The sequence below is a fragment of the Pezoporus flaviventris genome, unplaced genomic scaffold (genome assembly GCF_033815535.1).
Source record: "Pezoporus flaviventris isolate CSIRO_AGI_PZ_B2104156 unplaced genomic scaffold, CSIRO_AGI_Pfla_v1 ptg000037l, whole genome shotgun sequence".
NCBI classification, from domain to species: Eukaryota; Metazoa; Chordata; class Aves; order Psittaciformes; family Psittacidae; genus Pezoporus; species Pezoporus flaviventris.
In genome coordinates, this window is record NW_026892585.1 from 17566492 (window position 1) to 17593699 (window position 27208).

The 27208-nt window shown below is 36.1% G+C and overlaps 2 protein-coding genes across 6 annotated transcripts in view; one reads left to right on the forward strand and one right to left on the reverse strand.

Annotated features, from left to right (window-relative positions):
- The window catches only part of WIPF3 (WAS/WASL interacting protein family member 3), a 303238-nt gene that overhangs the window by 220295 nt on the left and 55735 nt on the right, over positions 1-27208 (forward strand). The window lies entirely within an intron of this gene.
- ANKRD28 (ankyrin repeat domain 28) overlaps positions 1-27208 on the reverse strand; it is a 117706-nt gene that overhangs the window by 2406 nt on the left and 88092 nt on the right. For 2 of the 3 annotated variants that reach the window (XM_061464874.1, XM_061464873.1), the window contains exons 9-27: positions 25517-25595; positions 25231-25345; positions 24722-24804; positions 22405-22468; positions 21091-21159; positions 19443-19583; positions 15707-15818; positions 15041-15067; positions 14039-14113; positions 13574-13775; positions 12046-12133; positions 11469-11586; positions 10660-10879; positions 9176-9263; positions 8996-9079; positions 8337-8482; positions 8095-8177; positions 7878-7960; positions 5540-5631 (exon numbers count right to left, since the gene is read on the reverse strand). In XM_061464874.1, coding sequence (XP_061320858.1) covers positions 5540-5631; positions 7878-7960; positions 8095-8177; positions 8337-8482; positions 8996-9079; positions 9176-9263; positions 10660-10879; positions 11469-11586; positions 12046-12133; positions 13574-13775; positions 14039-14113; positions 15041-15067; positions 15707-15818; positions 19443-19583; positions 21091-21159; positions 22405-22468; positions 24722-24804; positions 25231-25345; positions 25517-25595 — 1969 coding nt within the window. Of the gene's footprint in view, positions 1-1287; positions 1385-5539; positions 5632-7877; positions 7961-8094; positions 8178-8336; positions 8483-8995; positions 9080-9175; positions 9264-10659; positions 10880-11468; positions 11587-12045; positions 12134-13573; positions 13776-14038; positions 14114-15040; positions 15068-15706; positions 15819-19442; positions 19584-21090; positions 21160-22404; positions 22469-24721; positions 24805-25230; positions 25346-25516; positions 25596-27208 lie in introns of all 3 variants that reach the window. The other variant, XR_009745395.1, reaches the window with a different exon arrangement.

The window sequence follows — 27208 nt, forward strand, 5'->3', positions numbered from 1 at the left end:
TTCATCCAGAAGCTTCCACATTCACCACTAACAGTTATATTAATAAGACTGGCCTATCTCAGTAACAAGCTGGTTAAAGCATCAGGCCAGTTAACTGAAAAGGCAAAGTGCCCAGTTTCAGCCAACCTATACTTGATTACATTATATAGTAATATAAACTATAAACCTAGGGTCTAATGTCTATTTGAGGGATATCAATAAAGAAATCCACAGAAGTGTAAGAAATGTCAGCTGGACTAGCAGCAGCAGGCTACAACTTGCAGAGAGAAACTACTTGATGGTCCAACCGGTGTGGCCAAATTCCTGCCAGGCAACACTACTGTGACAAGCCCCATATGCAGGGGGGGCTCAGCTGTGGAATTATTTGCAGTCAGGTTATGTAATTGAAGTTTCTTCTGGGCAACTGTGCCTCTAACAATCCCCCAACATTTCTCTTTTTGCAGCTTCCCCCTTTGCTACCTACTTCCTTCTACTACTAAATGTCAGGAAAATAGCTTCCAATTCTCAGTGGAGATCCTTGCATTGCTCCTGTCTCTGGCTTTATGGCTTACCATTCAGCAAGGCACCTGAGGATTAGTTTTGGCACATGTCTTAGGGTATATCTACAACGCTGAGGCACTGCAATTGGCGGTGACAATAGCAGCTCTAGAAGCAGGGCAATCACATAAGTACAACCACACATAACAGCTGATTCTGCTGCCAAGACCCACACAGAAGTGGGTGGCCAGATCACCATGTAGCACCCTTGCTGTACCTCTCACCTCACGTGGTAAGATTTGCCCACTTTGAGCTGAACAGAAAGACTCACATTTGGGAGTAAACTCCTGCACCACCCGCAGTCCACAATTTAGAGGTGGTTAAACGTCCAGGTAAAAGGCACACAGGTCATTTAATATAATATGTGGCTTTAAAGCAAACTGCAGGATGGACCGCTATCCAGATCTTAGGAAGGCATGGAAAACGAGGCAGTGCCCATTCTACCACAAGCATTTCGACTGCTAAGGAATCATCTTTATTGCAGAAGTAAATCCAGGCCAAGTTTTAGGATAGAGCCCACGAGTAGTCACTGTGTTGTACAACTGCACAGAAGTTTTAAACCAGTAGGCACATTATGCGAAATAACTGTAGATGCAAATTGAGAAATGGCAAGCAAGGACAATCTTGCAGTTGATTATTTGCTCAGGACAGACCTTGTGCTTGATGCTCGGAACAGAGTAAGAAACAGTCCCTGCCCACAGGAGCATACAGTCCAAGGAAACACACGGGTATGTCAAGCACAAAACGCACCAGCTGACCATGCGATAGGGCCGTACAGAAGTGCAGCGCAGCAGATGTTTTCATTGTTAGTAAGGTATCACAGCACTTAAACAGCTCAGTTAACAGTCTGCAGAAGAGACACATTTTGAGAGGATTCAGAAGCAAGGGCCAGCGCTCACTACATGTGGGTGAAAACTGCATTTCAGGCACGTAAGGCACAACAGAAGGCTCAGAATTGATATTCATATGCATACAATATCTACAGTTGCTGGAGGTTGTACGAAGGTAAGATGACACACAAAGTTTATTCAAGCTGGCCATATTCAACACCATTTCTTTCACTAATGTGATCTGATAAAAGTTCAAAGAAGAAAAACAAGCAGTTATCTGCTACCTTTTCGGGTTTTTTGGTTTGGTTCCACTCCAGTCTGGGTCATGTCATTCCCCTCCCCTTTTTTTAAAAGACTGCGTCTTGCTAAGATCTCAAATACTCACAGTTATGCTCATTCTAGAACAGAGCACCACAGTTCATCATAAAAAACATTAAAGGCCAACATAAAGACTAAACAGATTACTTGTTTCTGTTAAAAGTTCTCCAAAACCAATGTTCATACTAATATTTGATGGTAGGTCTTAAGCTCCTGGCTTTCATTAAGTAGGAATGAAATATCACAGTTTTATTATTGCCTTAAGTAACTGCTTGCACCATGAAAGACTGACATCTGCATCCTCCACCACTTTATTTTAGTCTATGTTATTTTAAAATGATAAGAACAAATTATATTTTTATCTCTCTTAACTGCAAAGCGCTCATTTATACGTCAGGACAACAGTAGGTATAAATACTTAAGATGCTGGTAAAGGTACCAGCTCCACTTAGATACTCTTCCTCAGTTCTCATACAAAGCTCCCCACAATCCGTACTTGTAGGTGGGGCGATAGAAGCAGTGAGGTGAAGCAGCTACCTCGCACAATAGAAAACAGAGCCTGCGTGATGGACACTGCCTTAACAGCAGGGCTCCCCCAGCCCAGACTCAGAGCTGCTCCCTCCCTGGGGGCCTGAAAGGTTCCATGAAGGCACCCACAGGAAAATCAGAGGGTTATTAATGTGGTTAGTGCAAAGACAGCTCTCAAGATAAAATGAATGAAGTCTCGCACTTGGGAAAGAGAAGAAAGTCATCTGAGGCATGAGTAATCTCATAAGCATTTACAAGAAAAATTCCTTCCAGAAATCTGGAGATCTCCAACATAAACCAGAATATGAGTAAAGGAAGGACTGGATTCTTTTCCAGGGGAAAAAATAGTAAAAATGCCCCCCCTTTTTTCTTAAAAAAGCTTGAAAGGCTTTTCACTGTAATGATGAATCTAGAAAATAAGAGAAACCTCTGTGCTATGTAATTCTCTGGAGTTGTAGAGAATGCCTCCTTCTCACTGCTGTGGTACACATTAATATGACAACTAAAAGACAGATTGTAGCAGGAAATGCAGCTGGCCTAGTAAGTTAAATAGCAAAGGAAAAACCCAAAACAAACAAAAAAATGGAAAGTTGGTTAAGTGACCAAAAAAAAACAACCCAACCCTTCAGGTGGTATCAAATGAAACAAGAAGTTAGTAATCTTTTTTAAGACAGGCAAACTTGCATAAATAATTCAAACTCAATGCAATTTTTTTAGATGTGGGTCATGGCAAAATTCCATCATGACAGGTTGGGAAGCATGGGAAAAGAACTGAAAGATCTGAGTGAGAACTGCTACTGATGTCACTCCCCCCAAAATGCATGAATTGTACTCTTAAACCTTAACAACACCATTATTATTAATTATTTTAATATCACAGTTTCTCCAAGGCAGGTATAACAACAGCCCGTCGGTACCCTTCTGGGTCCTTGAAATGCCCTCTCCTGTCACAGTCCATGGCAAGGCTGCATGAAGCCTCTTGACCAGTCACAATAGGGTGCTTCTGCCACTCCTTCCCAGTTAGGCTGATTTCAGCCTACCGTACAGTCAACTCTTGGGATCCTCTTGTCACTCCAGAAATGCAAGAGGTTCTACCCCTTGACAGCTTGATGGCATCAGGGTGCACTGTGCACCGGTATCTACTAGAGCCTTATATTCCTGTGGGACTGATGTGCCAGGCCATTGAATCCACACAGTCCAGTAAATCCAGTTGTCCCTCTCCTCCACCTGCCTGGGGGCAGGAGCCCTCCAGTCCTGGTCACAGCATTTTCCATTTACTTCTTCACACTTCTTTCCATAGGATCAGCCCTTCTACTCCCTCTGGGGAACTGCCCACTGGAGCAGCAATTTTCTTGGAAGAACCCCCTTTTGTAATTGTGTTTCCTTGCAACTCATGTACTCGTGTCTCTAGAGCTAAGGCAGATTTTCCATCCCACTTCCTCATGTCTGCTCTGTGGGCATGCAGGTAAAATCACAGGGTACCCCATGGTCTGTACCTTCTATACCCTCTTAAGAAGGTCTCTATATCCTCTTAAGAATAGCTAAAATATTCAAAAGTGTTTATTTCTTCAGTCTGCTTTGCTAAACACAAAGCTTTCACCACTAATCATATTTCCTTTCCACTAAAATAAAAGTTTATCCTATATTTTTACTTTATGAGAACTGAATAAATTAATGGGTTTTGTTTTGTTTTTAGAAACACACTCCACCAGTAGATGGTAAAATCCAAGACAGGCAGACCTAAAGCAGAACCTGCCTATCACTACTGCCAGGTTTTCCAACGAATGTAAAAAGTACAACTACGGAAAATCAAGAAGACTTTTGCAAGAGGTTTTGCAAGCCCACTGGCTTACTAATAATACTTACAAGAATTAGGAAATAAAATTAGTGACAGATGAACATTTCCCTTGCCCTCTCACAACTTAAAGTATCCATCACTTTGCACATACTGTACTGCAAGCTGGCACATTCATCCAACAGAAAAAGAATTCATTATGAATATTGTCAAGGATACTTAAAATGTTACAAACAAAGCAATTGCTATTAGAAAGAAAACCATGGTGAGGAACAAGATCAGGCAGCACTCAGTTACTTTAAAACATGAGCAGAAGTCTTAACATGTTGCAGTTACACTCCCAGGCTGCCAGAGAACCGTGACTTTTATACAAGCAAAGTTTTTTTGCTAGGTCAAAGATCCACCCTAACAACAGTCTGTCCAGCTGCACAATAAAAGCCCACATAAACATGAACACCTTCAGTTAGCATATTGTGATGAGAAACAGAATCAAAAGATAGGTTTCCCAATCTTTTCATTTTAGGGAGTTTCACTTAGCAGTTACCCATGACCACTATTTTAGACAAGGAATGATCTTTGTATCACCCATATCACTTTAAGCAGTGTAATCCCAGAAACAAAGTCACAGTAAACATTAAGAAAGCAAAAATTTTCCAAACTGGAAATACAATTAGAACTATTAATTAGGTACATCCCAACCCGATCCAAAAAACCCCAATAAACAACAAACCAAAAAACCCAAACAAAAAATCCCACAGCAAATCAACAAAAACAATTCCCAAACCAATCCCCAATCCCAACAAACCAATAACCAACCAAACAAAAAAAAAACCCAACCAACAAGCAAGAACATTCCCTCTCCACCCTCAAATCCCAGCTACTGCTTTCATTTAGGACCCATTGGGGTATGGTGTAAAAGCAGGAGCTCTTGAATGCTTTTAAAAACACAGCTTTGGAGGAGCATAGATGTCTTACAAGAAAATATGCAAATAAGAAGTCAGTAGATCTAATTTTCTTTTTGTTCTTACAAGGGGTAGGATTTACTCTCTGTAAAGCAGTTACTTTTTCCTACGTCTATGTACCAAAATACACTGAAGAGCCAGAAGCTTGAGACCAGTAACTGAGCTCTGTAATTTGTACTTGCTTTTAAAAGACACCAGTGTACCTACCATGACAAAATGAATGGCAATTCAATCCAGATTCTTAATAGCTGAAAGTTATGTTTTACTTTAAGCATTACTCAATGGTTCTTCTGACCATTCCCAGTATGCCAAAGCCAGTGTATTTACAGGGCATACATATTAACTACAAATGCAAACCAAATATTTCTGTGCTGTGACCTGCATTGTTCTGAAAGTTTTCACTCTCCTTACACTTCTACTGCTTTGCTAAAATGACCCATCACCAGCACATTTCTGTCCTATGGGTGAATGCACTGAAAGGCTCACGTGAAATTTCCAAAAGGTTATTGCTTCCCAGCGAGCTGAGTTTAAGATCACTGTTCCTTATGAGGAAATTAAGTTTTTCTTACCATTTTCATCGACAGCAAGTACACTTGCTCCCTTCCCTAAAAGCTCTTGAACTACAACCGTTAGTCCATTCCGAGCAGCAACATGCAGAGGTCTGTGAAGACAAGCAAACTCTTACATAAACCTTAGAACAAGATATTAAGTAAGATAGGTAGCTTGCATCTACTTAAATAAATATTAAAGTATTTATACTTGTATACTATTTACACATTATATAAATATGATAGATATAACAATTAAAACAGGAAAACCAGCAAAACGCTTCTCACTGCCAAGGAGCTCTACAATAACAATTGTGCACTTTCTTCTTTTTATGGCACCACACAGTGGGGAAGTAGCTACTAGAAAAGACCCGTCTACTTGTGAAATGTATCGTGTTAAGACCCTACTGTTGATAAATCCTTCGCTGAACTCCTGTAATAGATATTGTCACATCTGAGAGTTACTGTGCATCACCGGCAATAATCATTAGCATGCTAACAGCAGAGTTGTAGTCATATTTTATTGCACATAAATGCTTTTAAGAGAATGCAGAAGTATTTAATCTTCCTTTTAGAAACTACTATATTCCATTGTGACTGAGATAAAAAAAATATTTTAAGTGTAATGCAAGAAGCAAGAAAAGCAGATTACTTTTAGAAACCTGAAACTGTTAACCGTAACTCCATTTTACAGTGACTTGATCCATCAAGGAAAGTATAGCATTACCTCCAGTATTATAATTGTATCTTTTTCAAATGCAGCAGTTTTTCAGCAGTGGTTCCCACTGATTTAAAACCCTACCACCAGTCAGCAGGAACAGAATAATCAGCTTACTTCCCTTCTGCTTCATAGTGCTCCTCATTCACTTCAAGATTCTTAAAATTGCTTGAATTAACTGTGACCTATATTTTGATTTGGAAACAAGTGACTCAGACCAGAAATGCAAAAGATACAAATAAGGGCAGTGGTATCTACGGTGCTTATATTCAAGTATTAAAATTCAAAAACCACTGCACACCAGATACACTGAAAAATGTACTGTAATTAAAATAATTTTAATATAGAGGCAGTTTTAATGCCTATTTTGCCACAAAGGACATTAAGATGATTAGAAAGTCAGTTTAATTACTAAAACACATCTGTTAATATTTTAATAATATTTTAATCAGTAATATTTTAAACAACTGTTAAAATCTTGCAATTATATGAACATTTCATGGAGGTGTGAATATGTACCTAATTTTCCCCATGACATCCCTTGATCAGACTACATGAGCCAAGGCATGTGGGTGGAATTACATGAGCCTGCAGTAGCATACTTTCCCACCTCTGTTCCCATCTCATTATTGCTTTCTCTTCTCTGAATCTCACTTAGAGCCAGAAACGAGGCAATCAATCCCCTTCCTGCTTTCTGGTTATTTCATGCTGCTTGAGGTATGTTACGGGGAGCAGCAAGAGCAGAGGGAGAAGTCTTTAACTCCTTAGCTCAAGCTAATTTCTGAGAATAGTTGGAAGAACTGTGGGAGTTGACACATTCCAGAAGTGATGTAAGGCCAGAAAGATACATGAGTTACTTGTTCCAGTAATAATAAATTACTGTTTATTATTTCTAAATGATAGCATTATTATAGCAGTCTAACAACTCATGTACATAACTACATATCAAGTGTCAAATACTGCCTGTAACACAAACACATTCTTTAAAAGGAAAAAAAATGCAGTTATTTTAATAGCTCATCCTGACATATATTCCTTAGTATGACATACCACTATGTTTTTAAATTTTCTTTATGATTGTGCTAACAAAATAGGCTTAATTCTACTAGAGAGAACATCAAGAAATGTTAAGAATACTGTATTATCTGTAATATCGAACAGAAAATAGTCTTTCATCGTAGTAGGAACAGGTGTCTTTTGCTATCAGAAAGAATGCTGAAGAATAAAAGCATACTTCATCTAGATTTTTTTGTTTTAATTAGCTACCTTTGAAGAGCAATTCTTAGTTTGCCTTGAACAACTTGCAAACTGAAATGAGTTTTAACTGAAAAAATGCAATAGTTTATAAACCAGGAAAATACTGGTTTACAGGGGGTCCTCAGTGGATCACATTAATTCCACACAGGATTCCCTGAGTCACAATGCTGTAAGATTTATTTATCGTACCTTTCACCCAGCTAAAACTAGAACTTTAAGTATGAGCAAAACACTTTTATTTCAAGTCGGTTCAACTCTTGGTACTTATTAAGCAATTAAAATTCAACCAATATGGAAAAAAAAAATCTGAAAAATCTCCTTCCTCTATGAACAAGACACACCTAAAAAACTCATCTGCAAAACACACTCACTGCTGATACGTACGTTTGCAAGGCTGCATTGGTGGCATTGATGAGGTTCCTATCCGTAATCTTCTCCAGTATTAACAAGGCACTAGTTTCATGACCCTTAATACAGAACAAACATCTGTCATATAACAAATACTCTTCAAAAATTGCTTTGGATGCCTTTTAACATTAACAAGTTATTATCTGCAAATAGTGCTCAATAACATTCAGCACTAGTAAGACTACATACACACCTTGCTGCAAGCCAAATGGAGTGCTGTGTTCTTAGAACTGTCTTGCAAAGTCAGATCAGCCTTAGCACTGCTAACCAGCACCTCTGGGGAAATAAAAGATTTTCCTTAATGTCTTATGTTTGTGCAAAATGAAAACATAATTTTGACAAAATACAGCCACAAGAACACTAACTATAAGGCAATTTTACCCACAGTAAGCTTAACAAACATAAGAGCAGAAATACATAAATCTTTCTCTTTACCAACTGTATTCGTCTGTCCATTTTCTGCAGCCATCATTAAAGGTGTTTTCCCAGAAGAATCTACAGCATTTACTTGAGCATTGTGGCTGAGCAGAAGCTGTAGACATTCAACATGATCTGTAAAAGCTGCTGCATGAAGAGGAGTTCTACAACAGATCAAAAGACAATATGGCCATGTTCAGCCATGCTTTCTACTGTATTTAAAGTGGCATCCTGACTGTCATCCTGCAGATACAAAAGACTGGGCATTCCCTCCCACTGATCTTTGAAGTCAGTATTGCCTAAACTGTGACTGCTGCCTTCAGAAAGTCATCTTCAAGTTCCAAATAATTCCTGTATGTAGTTTATAACATAGATACAGAGACAGATACAGCTTGATTCAGAAAAATAAAATATATGTAAGATACTCCCTACCAAGTGATACAATTTAACATGCTCAACCTTGCCTATTCCAGCCCAAACCAGCATAGTCATAAAAAGCCAATTCAAGTTTATTGAATCAGAACAGGATTTTTAAAAATCTAAAATTTATTTCTAGCATAGAATAAAAAGAACATCTTCAAAGGATAAAAACAGGGAAGAGGGAGTTAACCTAAGTAACAAATATACCCCCCCGCATTATTACAGAATATTCTTTCACTGTGCATTTACACTCTTACCTTCCTTTTGAATCTGTTGAATTTACAATACCAGCACCTAGTGTATCAATTAACATTTCTGCAGCACCTTCATTGTCATTTATCCTACAATGAATTAAACAGGCTGTTATTTACAGAATGATAAATCTTTTGTTAAATACGGTAATGAAATCAATAAAGAATAATTTTGCACTTCCTTACACAGCACAATGCAATGGACTGAAAGAATTTCCTTCCATTTTCTGGAAAATTTCTTGTTCCAGGAGGAGTTCTACACAGCTGTCGTGACCTAAAGCAAATAGAAGAGTTAGGTATCAAAATCAAGGAAAGGTCTGTTTATGGATTACAACAAAAATTATGTATCTAAATCAGACTAAGCAGTATTTTATTTGAAAGCTTCAAAGACACACTCTTTATATTTGATAGGACTACATTTAGGAATGAAGGCGTTTTTAGAATCCTGAAAACCAAACTAACGTTTAACACTGTAAACTTTGTGAAATTTAGAAGAGATGTCATGCTGTCTGAAGAACATCCAGAACACTACATTTAGTTCTTTACATGTCCACATTTCCAACTCTTCTGTACATTCATCACTTAGTCTTCATGAAAACATCTCCACTATTTGAGGTTTAGTTTTGTTCCAATGTCTTGCTCAACAGAAAGAAAGACCAAGTTGATAGTCATGACAAAAGCTTGAGAAGAACGCATTCTACCTATCATACAATTATTTGCAAAATTCTATAGCCTGCTTCTGTACAGGTCACTAATGATTGTAACTGTTCGATCTTCGATGCATATATGCAGAGAATCTCAGTTCAACATTCACTGAAGTCTGAAGATTTGCATTTTCACAAGTCCTGTCAAAGTTTCATTCCGCAAATCAAGCATATTTCAGTTCTGTTTTATTCAGATGCTGGTCACTCATAATGGACCAAGCTGAGTTTAATTTAATGAATGTAAAAAAGAGATGTTATTCTAGTTCAAATTATCATTGTATTATGCAATTGCTTCAGCTGTGAAGACAGTTTAGTTAGTTATTAACTTAAAAAAAATGGGTAAAATGAAGCTCTAAACCATTACTTCTTGATCTATCATGTGGCTCAGGGGTGAAATAAATGAGAACCTCTATTATGTTGGAAATGAACACAGAACAAAATCTTAAGCAAAGGAGCTGAATAAATTTCCTACCTTTTAAAGCCTGCCTCATCCCCATATTCATGAAAAGTATCAGTGCAAAAAAAGATCAGTGAAGAAAAAAATAAATTTTATTCAATCACTTCCATTACTTTGGCTTCTTGTGCCTATCTAGACTGATTTGAAGCAAGTTTAAAAAAAGATTTAATCTGAAACCATTCCTTCCATGACTGTGAAGGTAACTTTTGGGGGGATGTGTGACACTTCTATTCACAGGTACTATGCTGAATTTCTTGAAAGACCCCTTGAGGCACAAAACTAAAAAGGCAGTTCATAACAAAAATGCAGTACAAAAATAAACACCTCGTATTATGGATTAGATGGTAATTCATTCCCCCTCAAGATATCATGTCTGTCATCTTGTCACATTGACTAATATAAACTGGAAGAGGAATGATTTTATATGTTGCTTTTGTAAGTAGTAATAATTTCTATCTCAATATCAATGAACACATTTAGACCTGTACTTGAACTTGAATGCATCTTACCATTATAGCAGGCCCAATGCAGTGATGTGTAGCCGTGATTGTCTGCTATTGCAGGTACTGCATCGGCAGATGCAGCTGACTGCAGGAGAGCTCCTAGAACACCTATATGTCCACATGCAGCTGACAAATGTATAGGGGTTCGTCCCCTACAGTCTCGCAATAAGGACTTAGCACCATGTTGAAGCAATGCTTCCACACACTCCTCGTGCCCAGTAACTGCCTGCGAGAGACAGACAGGTAATAGCAAGTTTGCAAATATTCATAAGAGCAACAGTGTATAACTAAAGCAAGAAATGTCAGGCAATTTCTTACATTTTTAAGTAATGACAAAATAAGCACAGTTATACTTTTTATTCCTGGAAACAGCCATTCTGTTGGAAAAATAGCAATGTATTATAATATTGATGACAGAATAATTTCTTGCAATAATACTGAATGAACTGCTAATCTCCAGGGCTCATTCAATTCTCTTATCTGGCAGACACTAAAAACAACCAGTACTGGCATATGGCATGCATCATCCTTTTCTTCCTCCTGTTAACACTAGCCCCCACCCCATAACAAGCTGTACTCTTGTGACCTCTCCAGTCAACACTTTACAGCAAGATTAAGAGACTCTATGAGTCCAAACCAATTCTGAGGGTATGTAGCAAACAGGCAAAAGCCAGACTTTCGAAAGCAACTAAAAAGACAATTAAAAACGAAGAACAGCAATAATAATGATAAATTCACTAACACTACATATTAAGTCTTTATTTTAAATGAATATGTGTAAAACTGGAAATGACAGAAAAGGAATATTCTCTTACCCCTCTATGTAATGCTGTCCTTCCCCACTTATCTTTGGCATCTACATTTGCTCCTTTGTTAAGGAGTGAATAAACGCAGTCAGTGTGCCCATTGAGAACTGACAACATCAGAGGAGTCCTAAGCAGAGAGTAAAATAAAGTGTAATCTACCTGGATATTAACAGACTACCATTCAGCTGAAATAGCACAGTTACTATCCTTCTGGTCAATACTGTTAAAATTTATATTATCAATTATCTTCTCTAGCACTAACTTTACTCCAAGAACGACATTTGTATTTCCTTTTTAGATTCCAGAAAACAAATATCCCTCTATCAGAAGGCCTGATTAAGGTACAAGAATCCATTTTTCCAGCATCTGGGTAATAAGACACATTTTAGTTTCCTCTCAACTGAGCAAGAACATTTTTCACCAACAATATTATGCTTATTGCAAAATACAAAACCACATTTATCCTAGTTGAAATATCTATTTATGAAAGTAATAAATTAAAAACCACCAATGTAAAACGTTTATGTTTTCCTTTTATAAAATGCAGTAAATTGTGAAGAACAGAATGTGTACAGTTTAAACTCACTGTCCATTTCCATCTTGAATGTCCACTGCATTCTGTGGTTCTGCATTTCCTATCAATAGCCGCAAACATTCTGAATGACCATTGGTAGCTGTAAAGCATCATAAAAATACAAGTTTTATATTAATTGCTTTTGAGTATACAGCTCAAACAGAATGGCAACCTGCTTTGACTAAAGCCCGTTACCTTGACAATGCACTGTGCAGCTTTACCATTGTTACAACTTCAATTTACAAAACAAAAACAAAAAAGAGATGAACACCAGAAAATGATTTCAGAAATCTGGCATTCTCAACTGTATAGTATTAAAAGTAATTAATTCCAACTGTCAACTGCCAACAGGTATTTGTTTTTTACACATAAATGAAGTTGCATACATTAACCATAATTAGAATATATGCTTATACAACATCCACAAGAAGGAGTAATTAAATACAGTAATTAGCATAACTTTTGCTTGTTTTAAGGCACAGGTAAACACATAGCTAGTCAATCATACACAGATTCTGTTAGTGAGTGTAGCATCTGCATAGTTATGAAATATTAACTGAAACCACATTTAGAAAGAGGGGAAGGAAATGTAATGCACAGAAGTAATTAACCCAGCAGTTAAAAAAAAAAAAGGGAAAAGAAAAGAAACTAAGAATTGAGAAATCACATTTAAATGCAACTCATGGAAGATAAATGATTGCTTGTTGGAGGGGAAATTATTTCTGACATACAGCTGCTGTATTCAGTCCACGTAACAGTGACAATTCACGCTTCTCTAGCTGACAGAAATGCTAACAGAAGTTAGGAGAGGCTAAATCAGCTAAATGAGCTTGTACTCATGGACAATAAATTAAGTGGTTAGAATGATGATGTTTTGTACATAATGCTCTTTTTACTGCCACATTTCTGAAACACTGTAACTAAAAATATCAATTTAAATAAGCCTTTTTTCAAAGACAGGGAAAAAAAGACTATATGATGAATGCCAGACTTTGAGAAAAATAGGCTTATACACATTTTCTAGGAAACCCAGCAAAAAAATATTGCAAAGGATTGCTGTTATTTTGAAAACACTCAGCAGTCATTCAAATCCTTGGAAAAAAACCAAAGGACAGTTTTCATGTCTCTTCTCAAACTGGCAAAATTCTCCAAGACTCCAGTCATATTTAGAAGCATTTTACTGCTAAGACAGGCAACACAATTCACATACCTAAATTTGGGCCTACAGTTTGGGCTGCGCAAAAGATGAGGAAAAGGAACATGTCACTGGGACCTGTCAGCACAGCTAGCCTAGCTAGCTGAATTGGCAAGAACAATTCACCCTTCCAGAGAGCAGTGTGGAACAGCACTCCTGCAACCAAAATGGTTAATACTGTTTTGTACCTGCAATGGCTTTGTTACACCTTTCTCAGCATAGCACATACCTTAAAGTCACTGTACATTCCTAAACACAACTTCTTAGAACATTAATGAGACTTCTAAATACAAAGATGATCCACTTGAAAAGCCAGTATTTTAGAGGCTGGAGGTTAGCACATACCTGCAGCATGTATTGGGGTCCTCTTTACAACATAATCTTTCACCAAGATTGATGCTCCCTGGTTAATCAGCACATCTACACATTCCACATGTCCCTTAAAGGCAGCAAGATCCAGTGGTGTCCTTCCATTATTATTCCTCACATCAAGGTCCAGCAGTGACTGTACCAGCACTTCCAGAGCTTGATGGTGGCCGTGATAGGCCTACAAGAGTAAGAAAATGCTTCAGTTTTCCTGTCCTTCTCATTTTTCCCTTTCTTACCAGGATTACAGAAAGGAAACAGTGAAAGCTGTTCCGTGAAGCAAGTTTGAAGTAAAATGCAAAAACTGTCCTGCAGAGCTCATTCAGGAATAGTAGCACATATTTCTGCATTTCATTTATTATTATTGATCTATTTAAAAACAAAAATGAATAAACATGTCAACAACCACCTGCAATTAGATGAGCTAAAGAATGAAATACTTACAGCCAAATGCAGTGGACTTATAGGTGCTCTGTTGTCTGAATCATTCAGCATGTCAGTACCTGATGTTTCCATTAGCTTAGCAGAGAGAGAAAGTCAGAATAAGTGCAAAACCCCCCTCATCTTTAAAAACATTCAGCATAATTGCTACAGTTTCTAGCATACCCATATTGAAAATTAAAGAAAATTAAGAATAATAATATAAGATTACAGTTTCCTTAGCAATTCTAGATCTCCCTCAATTTTTAAGAGTCTGAATTGCAATGACTTCAACGCCCCCCTTATTCATGTCCCAAGATTAGTTGTTTAATTTTGCATACCAATGCAATAATTAAATCAGAAACTAATCTAAAATGATTACAACTCCTGAAGCAGCCATATGAAATAATATACATAAAATGCATACAAAGGGACAACAAGGACAGGTGAGAACAGCTGCAGTAGAAAAAAAAAACAAAAAACAAAAAAGTAAGCATTTAGATTAGGTGAAAAGACAGCAAGAAAACAATACAAAAAGCCAGAAGGCAGGACTGATTTCTCAGAATAGAAAAACATTTCCCAAAGAGAATAAATGGACCACAAAAAAGACACAAACATTATAAAATAGGATGAAAATAGCTAAGCATATAAATTTCTATTTGTTCCTTTCAGATACGCTGTAAAGTTTTAACTATTGCTCTTTTCAAGACCATATTTCAATTAGTACACTAGTAGAATTAAAATATTAAAAGCATTTGAAAAACACCAAATATATTCAGATCACTATGTTTCCTTTATCACACTTTTATGACATGGCCATATGAATGTTTAAGTAAAAAAAATAAATAGCTTAAAAATAACTTTCTATTTTAAAATACTGGATTGCAATTAAATCTAAACTGCAACTGAAATGAAACAATATGTCTATGCATTGAAGGAATGGCTGAATAAGTCTAAAAAGAAATAGCATTTTAAAAATTACATGTTACAGTAGTACTTTAACAGTGAGAAATAATGCACACTTACAACATCTAGAGGCGTTTCGCTTGCAATCTGCAATTAAAAACATGCAGAATGCAGTTTGAATACATTTGAATATAAAAGTATATTTGTATAAAACCACTAAGTTGTATAACAGAGGAGATAAAATTAGCATATCAAATAACATACACAGTTTTACAAAGGGTTTATTAAAAAATCTACCTGAGACTTTATTATCAAAAATTCTATTATGTGGCCATTAGTTTCTGTCACTATGGGAACTATTTCAAAAGGCACCCTTACTTTACAGGTTTTCCCTACATTTTTATTTGCTCCTTCAGACAACATTTGGGAAATTTCCTAACATTTCCCAAATGGGACAACCTTGGTTATAGTATTTCAGCCATAAGGAAAAAAATTAGCAGTATATTCTGAGTTAAGGAACAAAATAAAACTATATCCCACATACTCAACCAGTTGCCTCTTTATCTCAATGTATTACCTTTTTAGACCAGTGTCTAGCATCTTTTAGCTTCTCACCTTGCCCCTTTTAATTTTAAGAGTATCAAGTGCTTAAATCTCCTCACAGGGGCTGAAAATCACTCTTGATGTAGCTTAAAAATGAACAATCAAGGTGGAGGAACACTCTGGCCTCTATCATCCTATGTAAGAGCAGCTGTTACAGCTTTCATCTATGATAGATCTTCTTACCAATTCAAGACATAAGCGATGACCATAAGCAGCTGAATAATGTACTGCATTGTATCCTTGTTTGTCTCGGATCCCTGGATTGGCATCATTTCTTAGCAAGTATTCCAGGCACCTATTTAAATTGACATAAGCAAAACCATATATCTAAATGTTGAATTTCAACTTTATGCTAAGTGTCGAATTACTCAAATTCAACTGGAAAACAGAATACGGTACACAAGAACACTGATTTAATGTACAATACTGGCTAGGAGTAGAGAACACTTAACTCATTACACCAAGTCTTAAGGTCAAACACAAAGCTTCCAAAATTTGAATGAATCCTTTTCTGCAGACATCCTGCATCCTCTAAATTACCTGACTTCATTAAAGCTAGTATTTCATGCCTATTTTCCTCCTATCTATTACAATTGCAGTTACTTTTGTTAATATAAATGATTCCCATTTTTGTATGTTTTTTTTTTTGTAGCAGTACATTTTTCTGTACTTAATGTAGAAGGAAGAGAACCAATAGCTCAGTTTTTCATGGTCGGTATCCACGAGTCACACACGCATACGCTTCCAATACCAGACACTAATTTATCCATTTATTTACTCAGTAAACAGTTGTTGGCATACTTATATCCTACCATTCCTTACTTTCATTACACAAAGTTATAAGGCAGAACATGGTCATCACAATTTCAACTACAGCCATGAGGATGAAAGATTACTTTAAGTCATCTCCCTTTCCCTGTTTTTCTAAGAGATTCCATGTATGCACACTGGACAACTCCAACCAATCACACCTCTTATTAATAATTTTATGTTGTCTATCCTTTCAGCAACACTCTGCGAAGTCATCATCATGACCCTGAAAAACAAAAGCAGCCATCGCTGGCAGGAACACAGCATGACCCTGCAGCATCAGAACTCTGTATAAGGAAGGGGTCAGCAAACATAACAGAACAAGTTCATCGTCTCAGTGAAGTCCAGTACCAGCTGTGATGAAACAAACACATTTCAACAGGAGTAAGAGACAGCTGTACTTGGTCAAAGGCCTGGTAACCTCATGGGTAACAACACTGATCTGCTGAAGACCTGACATTTGCTTTTCCCGTCACAGGTTGAATAATGTACAAACCATGTGAGTGCAGATGAAAGGGGGGAAAAAGCTGCAGGAAAAACTATGAACAAGGAAATGTCCAGTTACAACATATTCTGTCTCATTACAAAGTTGAGAACAGGAGTACTCTCATTTTCATCATTTTGTGCCCAGCATAAAGGACTTAGGTAGGCAGTGAAAAAAGTAGAAAACCTCCAGTTTTAAAGAATAACATATGTAACGTAAGAGATAAGTAACTGCACAACAAGTTCAATGTACCTAATAAAAAGCTACTTGTAAAGCGTATCTATGTTTGTAACCAACTAATTCAGGTTTTCTTTGCCCGGTAAACAAATGCCTGGATTCCACTAATGGCAACTGAACCCACATGTTTTTATTTGAAATGAAACAGGATGAGATTTCTGAGAGTCCAGGGAAAGACAATTTGTCCCACTGAGTGAGAATTACTGTCCCTACATTTTATTTGTCCAGTCATCTAACTTTGTTAATTTTAATCAGTAATTTTGTATTAACATTCATGGCTCATTTATAAATGTTAAAAACTTCTGGCCTTTGCTATCTAAATCTCTATTTCTTTGTTTTCTCTATTTGTGTGCTCACAAAAAAAATACAATACACTAAATACTGCAGGAAGCAAAGTCTACTAAAAACCCTTGAGTACCCATTCTTTCCAATGAAAACCACATAATTATTTTTGCTGTTTCTTCTCATCCAGGAAAGAGATTGAATTTGCATCTTTTGCATACTTAACTGTCCTCAACAGGCCTCTTTAAAGGAGATAATCAAACTTTGTGAAAGCCCAGATAAGTTAATTTTATTTTCCATTTACTTACTGGTGTACTGCCTGTTAAATAATTCTAACAGAAAGAGCATGGGCTTTTCTCCCCTAAAATGCTGCTTAGTTTATCTTATTCTGCAAAGACGTTTCTTTCCCTAGTCTTGTCAAAATGAGGCTTACCGGTGTTTGGTCCAGATCAGAAGCATTTGTTAATAAACACAAAAAAGAAACACTTCCAAACAGGAACAAACCAGGAAATAATTTTCAACAAAACCACCCTTGTCCCTAAAATCTCTCTTTAGAGATGTCTAAACTATAAAAATGCCCCAAAATATCTTTGGAATTTCTATGTACATAATTTCCTGAACTTTTTTTTTCCCAGACTTTATATTCCAACTCAGTAGTCATTTTTAGCTTCATTCCTGTTTTGAATATGAGCTGAGCAGTTCTGGTTTTCCAGCTGTTACTAATCATCTTTCTGCATCAATAAAAAGCTTTTCCTCAGGCCATTCTGCTTTGTAGCCTGTCTTCTAGAAAGACAACTGTGAATCAGAAGGGCAATACCATGTGGCTTCCAGAGACGATTCTTTTGAGTTATCTCCCAAAGCTCTGCAGCACTGTCATCATCATTCTTGCTTGTGCCTTTTATAAGACAGATGGCAAAACGATGTCATCTGAAAAACCATTATAGTTTGGAGGTTTTCAGAGCAACTGTGAAGCTAAAATTAATACTAGCTCAACTTGCAAGGGGGCAATTAAAGTAAGATTGTCAGCAAACTCCAGCAGGAATTGAAAGTATATCTAAAAAGCAGCAATTTTGTTTTGAAATAAAAAGGCTTATACTTTAAATGACCATGTAAGTATTATTTGTCCATCTTTCAAAACTCAATCTGCAAGTTACATGCCACCTTGTTCATACTGCTACCTCACCTTTTAAAAAGTACCTTGTTAAACACGATGGTGTAGCACAAAGCAGAACTCTTTTCCAGTGAAGGTGTCACTGGGTGCATTCGGAACACGATGCTGCATACCAGCTTGTTCTGACCTATGTGAGTGGGGGCACATGCAAATAGCACTCTTTCCAAGTCTCCTCAATATATACATACAACATCTGGACCTTAAGTAACCTCATGAATTTTGTGCTATGTAAACTTTGCATGTAAGCATTTAAGTAGTTGATAACTATGTTAAATATAACTTAGTTACAAAAAAAAAGCCCACTTACAAGAGACATTTGTAAATTTATGGAAGTTGCTGGATGCATTTCGTTAATAAAAAGTTTATCTACTTCCAAAAAATTAACACTAACAAGAGTTTTAATGCCAAACATGAATAGTTAATCAAACACTAAATGGATAAAGCATCTCATATTGAAATGTTAATCTCTAACCTGATGTAGGCCTACTCAGTCTAGTTTTCTAGTGTATTTCTGGCACAGATTTTGGGACAACATTAAGAACCCTACCTAAAATACATCATCTTTCATCAGAATTTAATTTTAAAGCAAAATGACTGCACATAACTGTCATAATACCCTCCACAAATGATATTTACTCAATAACCCACTACACAGCAGCTGGGATTAAAAACTCTGTTCCCAATGAATTACTGAATTAGGACATAACCAAAAAATTACAGTAATTTTTCCTATTGTTAATTTTTCACAGAAATATGTTACATATTTTATATAAGACACAAATATTTCATATACAACACTGTCAGATTTAATCTTTAAAAACATAAAAAAATGCAAAAAAAGTTTCTTTTGGCAAGTCTGAAGGCAGAACATACACAAAATTCACAGCTCAAATGTTCCTAAGGAGAAAGACTTTAGTACAAAGTATGCCACTTACTTTCCATCTGTGTCTGATGCAGCTGCATAGTGCAGAGGTGTACAACCCCTCTCATCAAGGTCATTCACACTAGCTCCAGATCCCACAAGGGCAAACAGGCACTGATAATTACAATTGGCAGCAGCATAATGGAGTGGAGTTCTTTAGTACACATTTAAATAAAAAGTACAATGGTAAATAACAGCAAAATAATATTAAAGAGACAGAAAAAGCAAAATAAAATGAAACTTAAATCCTCCTCATTTTCTAACAAGTATTTGTGGTGAAGAATGCATATTAAACAATGGGGCCATTCTATAATGCAAAACAACCACTAGGGGATCTATATGACAGCCAAAATATGCACAAACTTTGTTTTAAGGGAAGCTCTATATGAGTTTTCTTGTGCAAACATACAGAGGAAAATCAAGTTTACATTAGAAATATTCTTTACAGTTAAGTAATTTCAAGCCACGTGGAAAAAATATGGACAAATCCAAGAACTGCAGAGTAACTAAACAAGGTCAAAAGAAAACAACTGACAAGTTTCTGACAAACAGATCGGAATTTTGTTTGAGGCAAGCATATTTATTTTTAACTACAGCAATATGTCTGTTATGTTAGTAAAGAAAACTTCTAAAAATATGCCTTGTCTACTTAAAAAAAAAACCACAATTAAAAATTAGTACTTCTGTATATTCTCAGTGAAAACTTATTCCAGCTTCAAATACATAAACAAGCCTCTAAATAAACCACTCTGGATAAAATTTAAAAACCACTAAGATGACTCACAATTCCATTTTCTATTTTTAAAAAGAGATTGCTACTATATCTCAATTTTGAGGAGAAAGTCAAGCACTTTAAAGAGTTCTCTTCCCTCTCCCTTTAAACTACTTCTCCCTATTTCTTTCCAGTTTTGACTATTTTATTTTTTTTCCTTTCCTGAAATAATTGTTCTATGTAACATGCACGTTAAATAAAAAAAAAATAAACCAACAAAAAAGCAACTTTCAATGACATCAGTTGTGACAGATCATCATTCCTTTCTCGGGAAAGGATGGAAGTGGAATTTAAAGCAAAATACATCATTGACTCCATAACATTCTCCTCAAATCCTATTCCTGCCATTCACATCCAGGAAAGTCACATTTTCCATGATGTGATGTGAGATTTTACACAAGTACTGATCATGCCATCTAAACTAAAATATTCCTATACTAAAAATAGAAATTAATGTCATTCCAAAGACGGCAGAGCATGAACGAGGAAACAAAAAGGAATGGATATAATGAAAGGAAAAGGTGAAGCAGTTGTAATAAAATAATGGATTTTTTAAATAAAAAAGCCTAGAAATATAAACAGATTTATAGATTTGACTTACAAATTACTTGGAAAACATCACTAATGTCCTTAGATGAGAGCAATTTAAATTCATTAGATCCACGTTATAAGCAAAAGAGGCTCAAAAAATATTACAGTCTAATACGGAACTCGGTCTTTATAAACAAGACTAAACACCTACTTAATACAACACAGTAAACAAAGTATGTTTGTAACTTTTGGTAACATATGCTGAAGCATAATTTATTAGACTTGCCCTCATAGAAATATGCTACTTCTGTAATACTTTTAACAGTCCTTAGCAATATACAAATCTAGAAAGTCTTACCTCCCAAATCTGTCCTTTTTGTTGAAGTCTGCACCAGTATTAAGTAGAAGATTTAGGCACTCCAAATTCCTATTAAATTAATGCAATATTACTTCTGATTGCAAATCTTTTTTTTTTCCTTAATAGTGGCCTCTGCAAACATCAGAACTGCTACACATACACATCTCATATGTTGGTTTTAATGGAACTGAACTATTGTATGAACATTTTGAGAAATATATTTTTCTATGTAAAATAGATTTCAGAATTGCAGGGCCAGATCAGGAAAGAGGATAAATTCTATTGATATCAAAAGGCATGCATAAAGCACAGAAATACTAACCTAATTCAACAGACATGTAAATTCTTTAAAGCAAACAAGTAATAATACCTGCATATCACATGCTTTTTGCCTACCAGGATTCCAGCACAGATACAAGTTTTCACTATACAGTTAAGGCCAAATAGAAGTTGCAACATAAATATTTCACTTTTCAGTATAATTTGTTTTCAATTCAATACAGTCATTATAATACGTGTACCATACTTCTTATAGTTTAAACACTACCTTAATAACTTTTCTAAACTGGAGATGAATGAGCAAATGTGTCACAAATTATGTGGGTTTATATGAAAAGATAGCATTTTACCCATAATCATTTGCAACAAGGGTGTTATCTAGCAAGTACTTTTTGACTTGGAATGATTACTTAACAGTATTACTTAAACAACATTGAAACAGAAAAATGAAAATAGCAATATCATGGAGTTCTTGTGTCCCACAAAGTGTATCATGAAATTTATTACCCAATTCTTCCAGGCAATTTTGAGTAGCTGCTATAGAAAACCTACAATACAATAACAATAATCAATATGGATCACAACTCAAGTGATGAGCAAGTAGTTCTGACTACTTCAGCCACCTAAACTCTGGAATTTAATTATGGCTTTTAATTTAGTTAGAATGATCTTTTGTTTAAGGATTTGGTAAAAGCATATTTCCCAAAGTTGCTGCTTTCGACCTCATGCCCTAGGGTGATCTTAGCTGGGCATGCCATCTTTGAATGTTGTAAATTCTAAAAATTCCATTAATCCTCAAGCATAAACCTAAGGTAAGGCTTGGACACTGCACTCCAGTAATTACTTATTGAGCAGAATATTTATTATACTGTTTGTAGATAGACTCCATCTTGAAATTATTTTAAAGTTTACATAAATTCCAAGAGAAGAGGGCAGGAAAAGCACAGAGAGGAAATAAGAAAAAAACAACGGGAATGATCAGCAATTGAAAAGAAGAATGCTAAATATGAAAGCATGAATGCTTTTTTTACATACCCTCCAGCTGCAGCTGCATGAAGGCAAGTCCTGCCAAAGTCATCTGGTGTGTCAATGTCAAAACCTACAAATCCAGTATTTTGTAAAATGGTTATGTAAGACCACCTTTGACAAAGCTGTACTCATCTACCCTTAAGAGAAATGCTTGCTCAGCAAGCTTAACAACTCCTTGCAGAAAAGCACTTATGCACTGAAAATTTAATTCATTTGCAACACATCCTTGCTATTCACAGTATTCTGAAAAACAGGCATTCAAGTAAAACTAAAAGGGCTAAAATAAAACACAAGTAGCTGCACTGAGGCAAGAGACTATATTCCTTATTATCCTATTTGCCTCCTAATATTTCTGTGTAAATTAGTATTGAATATAAAATACATGAAGCACTATGAAAATTTAAGAATATGCTAGAATTTGTCAGTGTTATGCTGAGATTTATTTATTTATTTAATGGGGAGTTTCAGCATTACTAAATCCAGAAGCTACTTCCATTTCATCTTTGAGTTTAGCTCTTTAGTCCCAGAGAAAAAATTTTGTTAAGCTGGAACAAAGGCTGTAAATAGTAATTACTCATAGAGAAACCATTCAGAGAACACTGTAGCCTTCTCTTCCCCAACTGTGTGAACTATATAACTTCAAATTTAAGATCAAAAAATTTAACCCTGCAATTCCATATCTAACCATGTATTTTGACATGAAGATTGCTATTTCAGTCAGGTTTAAAAGCTACATTTTTGGTTTGAGAAAACTACTGTATTCTCCTAAGAGTCTTGCTTTTATGTAACAAAACTTACTCATTAAATCTCCAATTTTAGTACTTTTGCCTGGGAATGCAATTATTTTTTTTTTAAAGGATTGTTCAACAACGATAAGTAATCAGTAACATAGGATGTGTTATTCAAGACTCTTTTCCTACTCTATATCCCCCCAGACGTGGGTTTTGTATGCGCTACTCGGTTCTACTCCCATTTCAAAAGGCAGTGATATACAGCAAACAATTTATGATTTGAAGAGTAGTCTTTGATGCCTTTCCACATCCCTAGGTTACTTGTCTAGCACCACTAACTACTTAAATGTCATTCAGTACTGGGACAGGGCAGAGTGACATTTGTTGGGGGTTTATTTATTTATTTATTAAATTATTATTTTTTTTTTTAATTTAAGGTCTGCACATGAATATTACTGAATTTAAAAATCAGAGATTCTTGATTTACATAAATGAGACTCCTCCTCCCAAAACTTAAAGAGCACACTGCCTGCAGACCAATCACCACACCAACAGCATGTAATAAGCTGTTAACAGAATCTAAGTCTTTCCAGTCTGAAGGCTGAACGTACTCTTTAAGCCCTTTCTCCTCCAGTAAGTTTGCTCAACTCATGTAAAAATCACAGAAACCACTTGCAAGTCTTTCACAGGGCTTCCTTTGCCATACTGAATCTTCAGTAAGGGCACAGCCAGCACAGCACCGTGTGCAGAAAGGAGAAAGAGCCAGAGTATTCCTCACTTTAAATACATCCAATTGAAATACTGTAAACTACAGGACAGTTCTTCCCTGAAGCAAATCCTTGCAAGTTTGTCCATGATGCAGCAGTGAAATAAAAAGCCTTACCAGTGGTAGTTTTAGTTATACTTCTTTAGTTCTTCTCCCAGGCTTTCCTAGCAGACAATATAAAGCTGGGGAAGGAAGTGCTTTCTCTTCCTTCTCCCCAACACTGTGTCCCCCACTTTTCTTTTTTCAAAACACATTAAGTGCCTTCAGTTTAATGTACAACCATTTAGTTTATTTTTATTCTTCTGTTCCTGATGTTTCCACACAGACACAGACTTTCTCAGAACTGCAGTGCTTCTAAGAGCTCAGAAATCACATCATAGCAGACTCTAGACAACAAGGGAAGTAATAACCTTGCAACTCTCTCAACTTCAGGGAGGAATCAAACAATGAAAACAAAGCAAAGTTCAGGTTAGATTCAACTAACAACAAACCACCAATGCGATGTTTTTTTAATGTAGCAGTCCAGTCTTCAAAGCTACTAGGCATCAAGTGCAGGAACAGACTAACCAGTATTAAACTAAAAACATCAAGGAATGGAAGTAGAAGATGCTCCATGAAGTCATTTAACAGAACATTAGTCTCTGTCCTTGAAGTTCAATTCTGGTCTGAACCAGTTATCACACCTCTATGCCCAACTTAAAACACACAGACACAACAAACTATAAATATTTTTATCTATTACTAAATTAAGACCTAATTAAAAGCTATTCTATGGAATAAAAAGTATAGTACAAAGCAGCTGTAAGATTTAAAAAGAGTATCCTACCTGATGAGAGAAGCTTTCTGCAGCAGTCTGAAAATCCACTTAATGCTGCCAAATGGAGAGGAAACATTCCATGTATACCCCGCCTAAGATACACCATAATCAGGTATCACAGTTTCATTACAATTAAAACAAAACAAACACAATTGTGTCCCAAAGTGCACATGCATGGTTTGTTCAGCAAACCACTTAATTAGAATACCGAGCCTTAGGAAAATTTCACATATTAAACACTTTCTTCTAAGCTAGCAGGACGCATTAACTCGGTACAACAGCCTATTAAAACTTTCAGAGCTTTTATTTCACATTTAGAGGAAAATCCATTTCTCTTTCCTTTTGTACAAATTCCAATGTACTGAGTAGCTACTTAAAAGTACAGTACAGGCTAACACACAAAGTATTTCCTATTTCAAGTTGAAGATGATATTAAAAACAACATACTAGTCTTGTTAATCTAATAAATACATTTCTAAATTCTATCAGCTTGCATTCATGTCAGTAAAGTTACCTACTTTGCAGTGTCAGCACCACTTGTAATCAGAGTGTTGATTAATAGCTCATGGCCGTATCTAGCTGCTATGTGCAAAGGAGTATTTCCATTCTTATCTTCACAGTCTATTTCAGCTCCTACAATAGAAAGTAATTACTAAGTAGGCATACAGATACTTTTGGCACAAAAATAGAATCATAGCGCTGATGATGTTTTGCATTAACAACTGTCCATGAATGAGTACTTTGGATTTAAAAGTCTATACAGATTTCAGTGGCATTTAGTAATAATAAGCCCCCCCTTTTTACCATTTTGAATGATGGTTTGGGATCTGGAAAATCTACCATGGATTGCTGTCATGTGCAAAGGTGTTTTCCCGTCTTTACTCTGGAAAAGAAGAAAATGTCCATGTTTACTTATGGCTAGTAATAGCCACAAAACTTCTGCAAGACACACTGGCAGTGACAAGTCAGCATGACATAGCAAGCTGCTCTTACTCACTCTTCTAGCTGTGAGTGACAACTCAGTGTTGCCCACTCACGGTTATGCCTTTGTGATAATCGCTCTCAAGAGGATGATGACAGCGCACAACTTTAGCAACAAACCTATATCCAATTCTGCTCCTGCCCAAGTCTAAAACAAAACAGTGATTCTTTGTCTCTTTTTAGAAAATAGGTGTATTTACTATAGAGGTTTACACATTAGAAGACATCACATTAAAAAGATCATGTGTTTCATGGAATTTTCTGTGAAATCATATTTGTAAGCAATTTATCATAAACCACAAGTAATCCTAGGGTAGAACTATTCAACCACAGTTGGTACTACACATTTGACAGATATATCAAATGTGCACTTAAGTCATTTTATTCAGGAAAGATATCATTTAGATAGGCCAACAGTAAGGCAGAAGGTAATTTCAATTTTTAACAGCAAAATCACAATGCACTTAGGAAACCATTTTTCTTTCCCCCTTGTTATTATTACCTGAGGAGTACTTCCCCTACACCCACTTTATCACAGGTAATGGGAAAACGCAAACATGACCCTCACAAAAAACAAAAGCAGTCTTGGGTGTACACGGATGCCACATCATAAAATTTTAAACGTTGGCTTTGAAGAATATGACATGAACATATGCATTAAAATATCAGACATTGTGGACATGTGCAAAAGCGTCTTCCCATCTTTACTTTTCCTTTGGAACCAAATGACAAAGCTTCTATGGATGTGTTCATGAAAGTTTACTGGAGACCCTTTTAGGCAGAGTTGGATGTGGAATTGTCAGTTGTGCCACTGCATACACCACCTAGAACAATGCAATTATGGGAAAAGTTGTATCCTCAGACCTAGACTGAAAGAAATAAAACACCTAATAATGAAAGCCAAGTTATCTCCAGATGTTCTAGCTACCAGATTTCTTTGACCATAAGGAAACCAAAAGACACGTCCACATATCCACAGCAGATGCAAAGAAACACAGAAAATGGGGCTGAAATCCACTTGAGAAACAAAATAATAGCCCAGTTCCTATCAGCAGAGGCCTGAAGGCCAAATAAACACATCATAAGTGACAACCTCCCCAAGCAATCTCAATGCTCCGATTTTCTTACAAAGAGAATTCTCTTCTTATGTCTACCTTTCATCTTTCTCCCCACGCTTTAGTTCTGCCCTCCTTATCCAACCATTAATATTCTCTGTGTCAAATTTTTTCCCCTCCTTTAAAGCATTTTTTTTTTTTTTTTTTACAAATCTGGCATCTCTTTCCCTTACTTTTCTCCTTTAAGATGAAGGATTAATTAAAAGGAAAATAATCATATATGCTCAGTTAGAGTGAGTGACTAAAAGTGGCTTGGGTGACTCATGTTCTGAACTTTAAAAGGGAAAACTCTAAGAAAGTAAGGAAATAAATTAGTGAAGTAATTATAGACAGAAGAAATTAAGAGCTCAGATAAAGCAGCCTGCAATCTCACTGGCTCAGATATGCTAAACCTGTATCT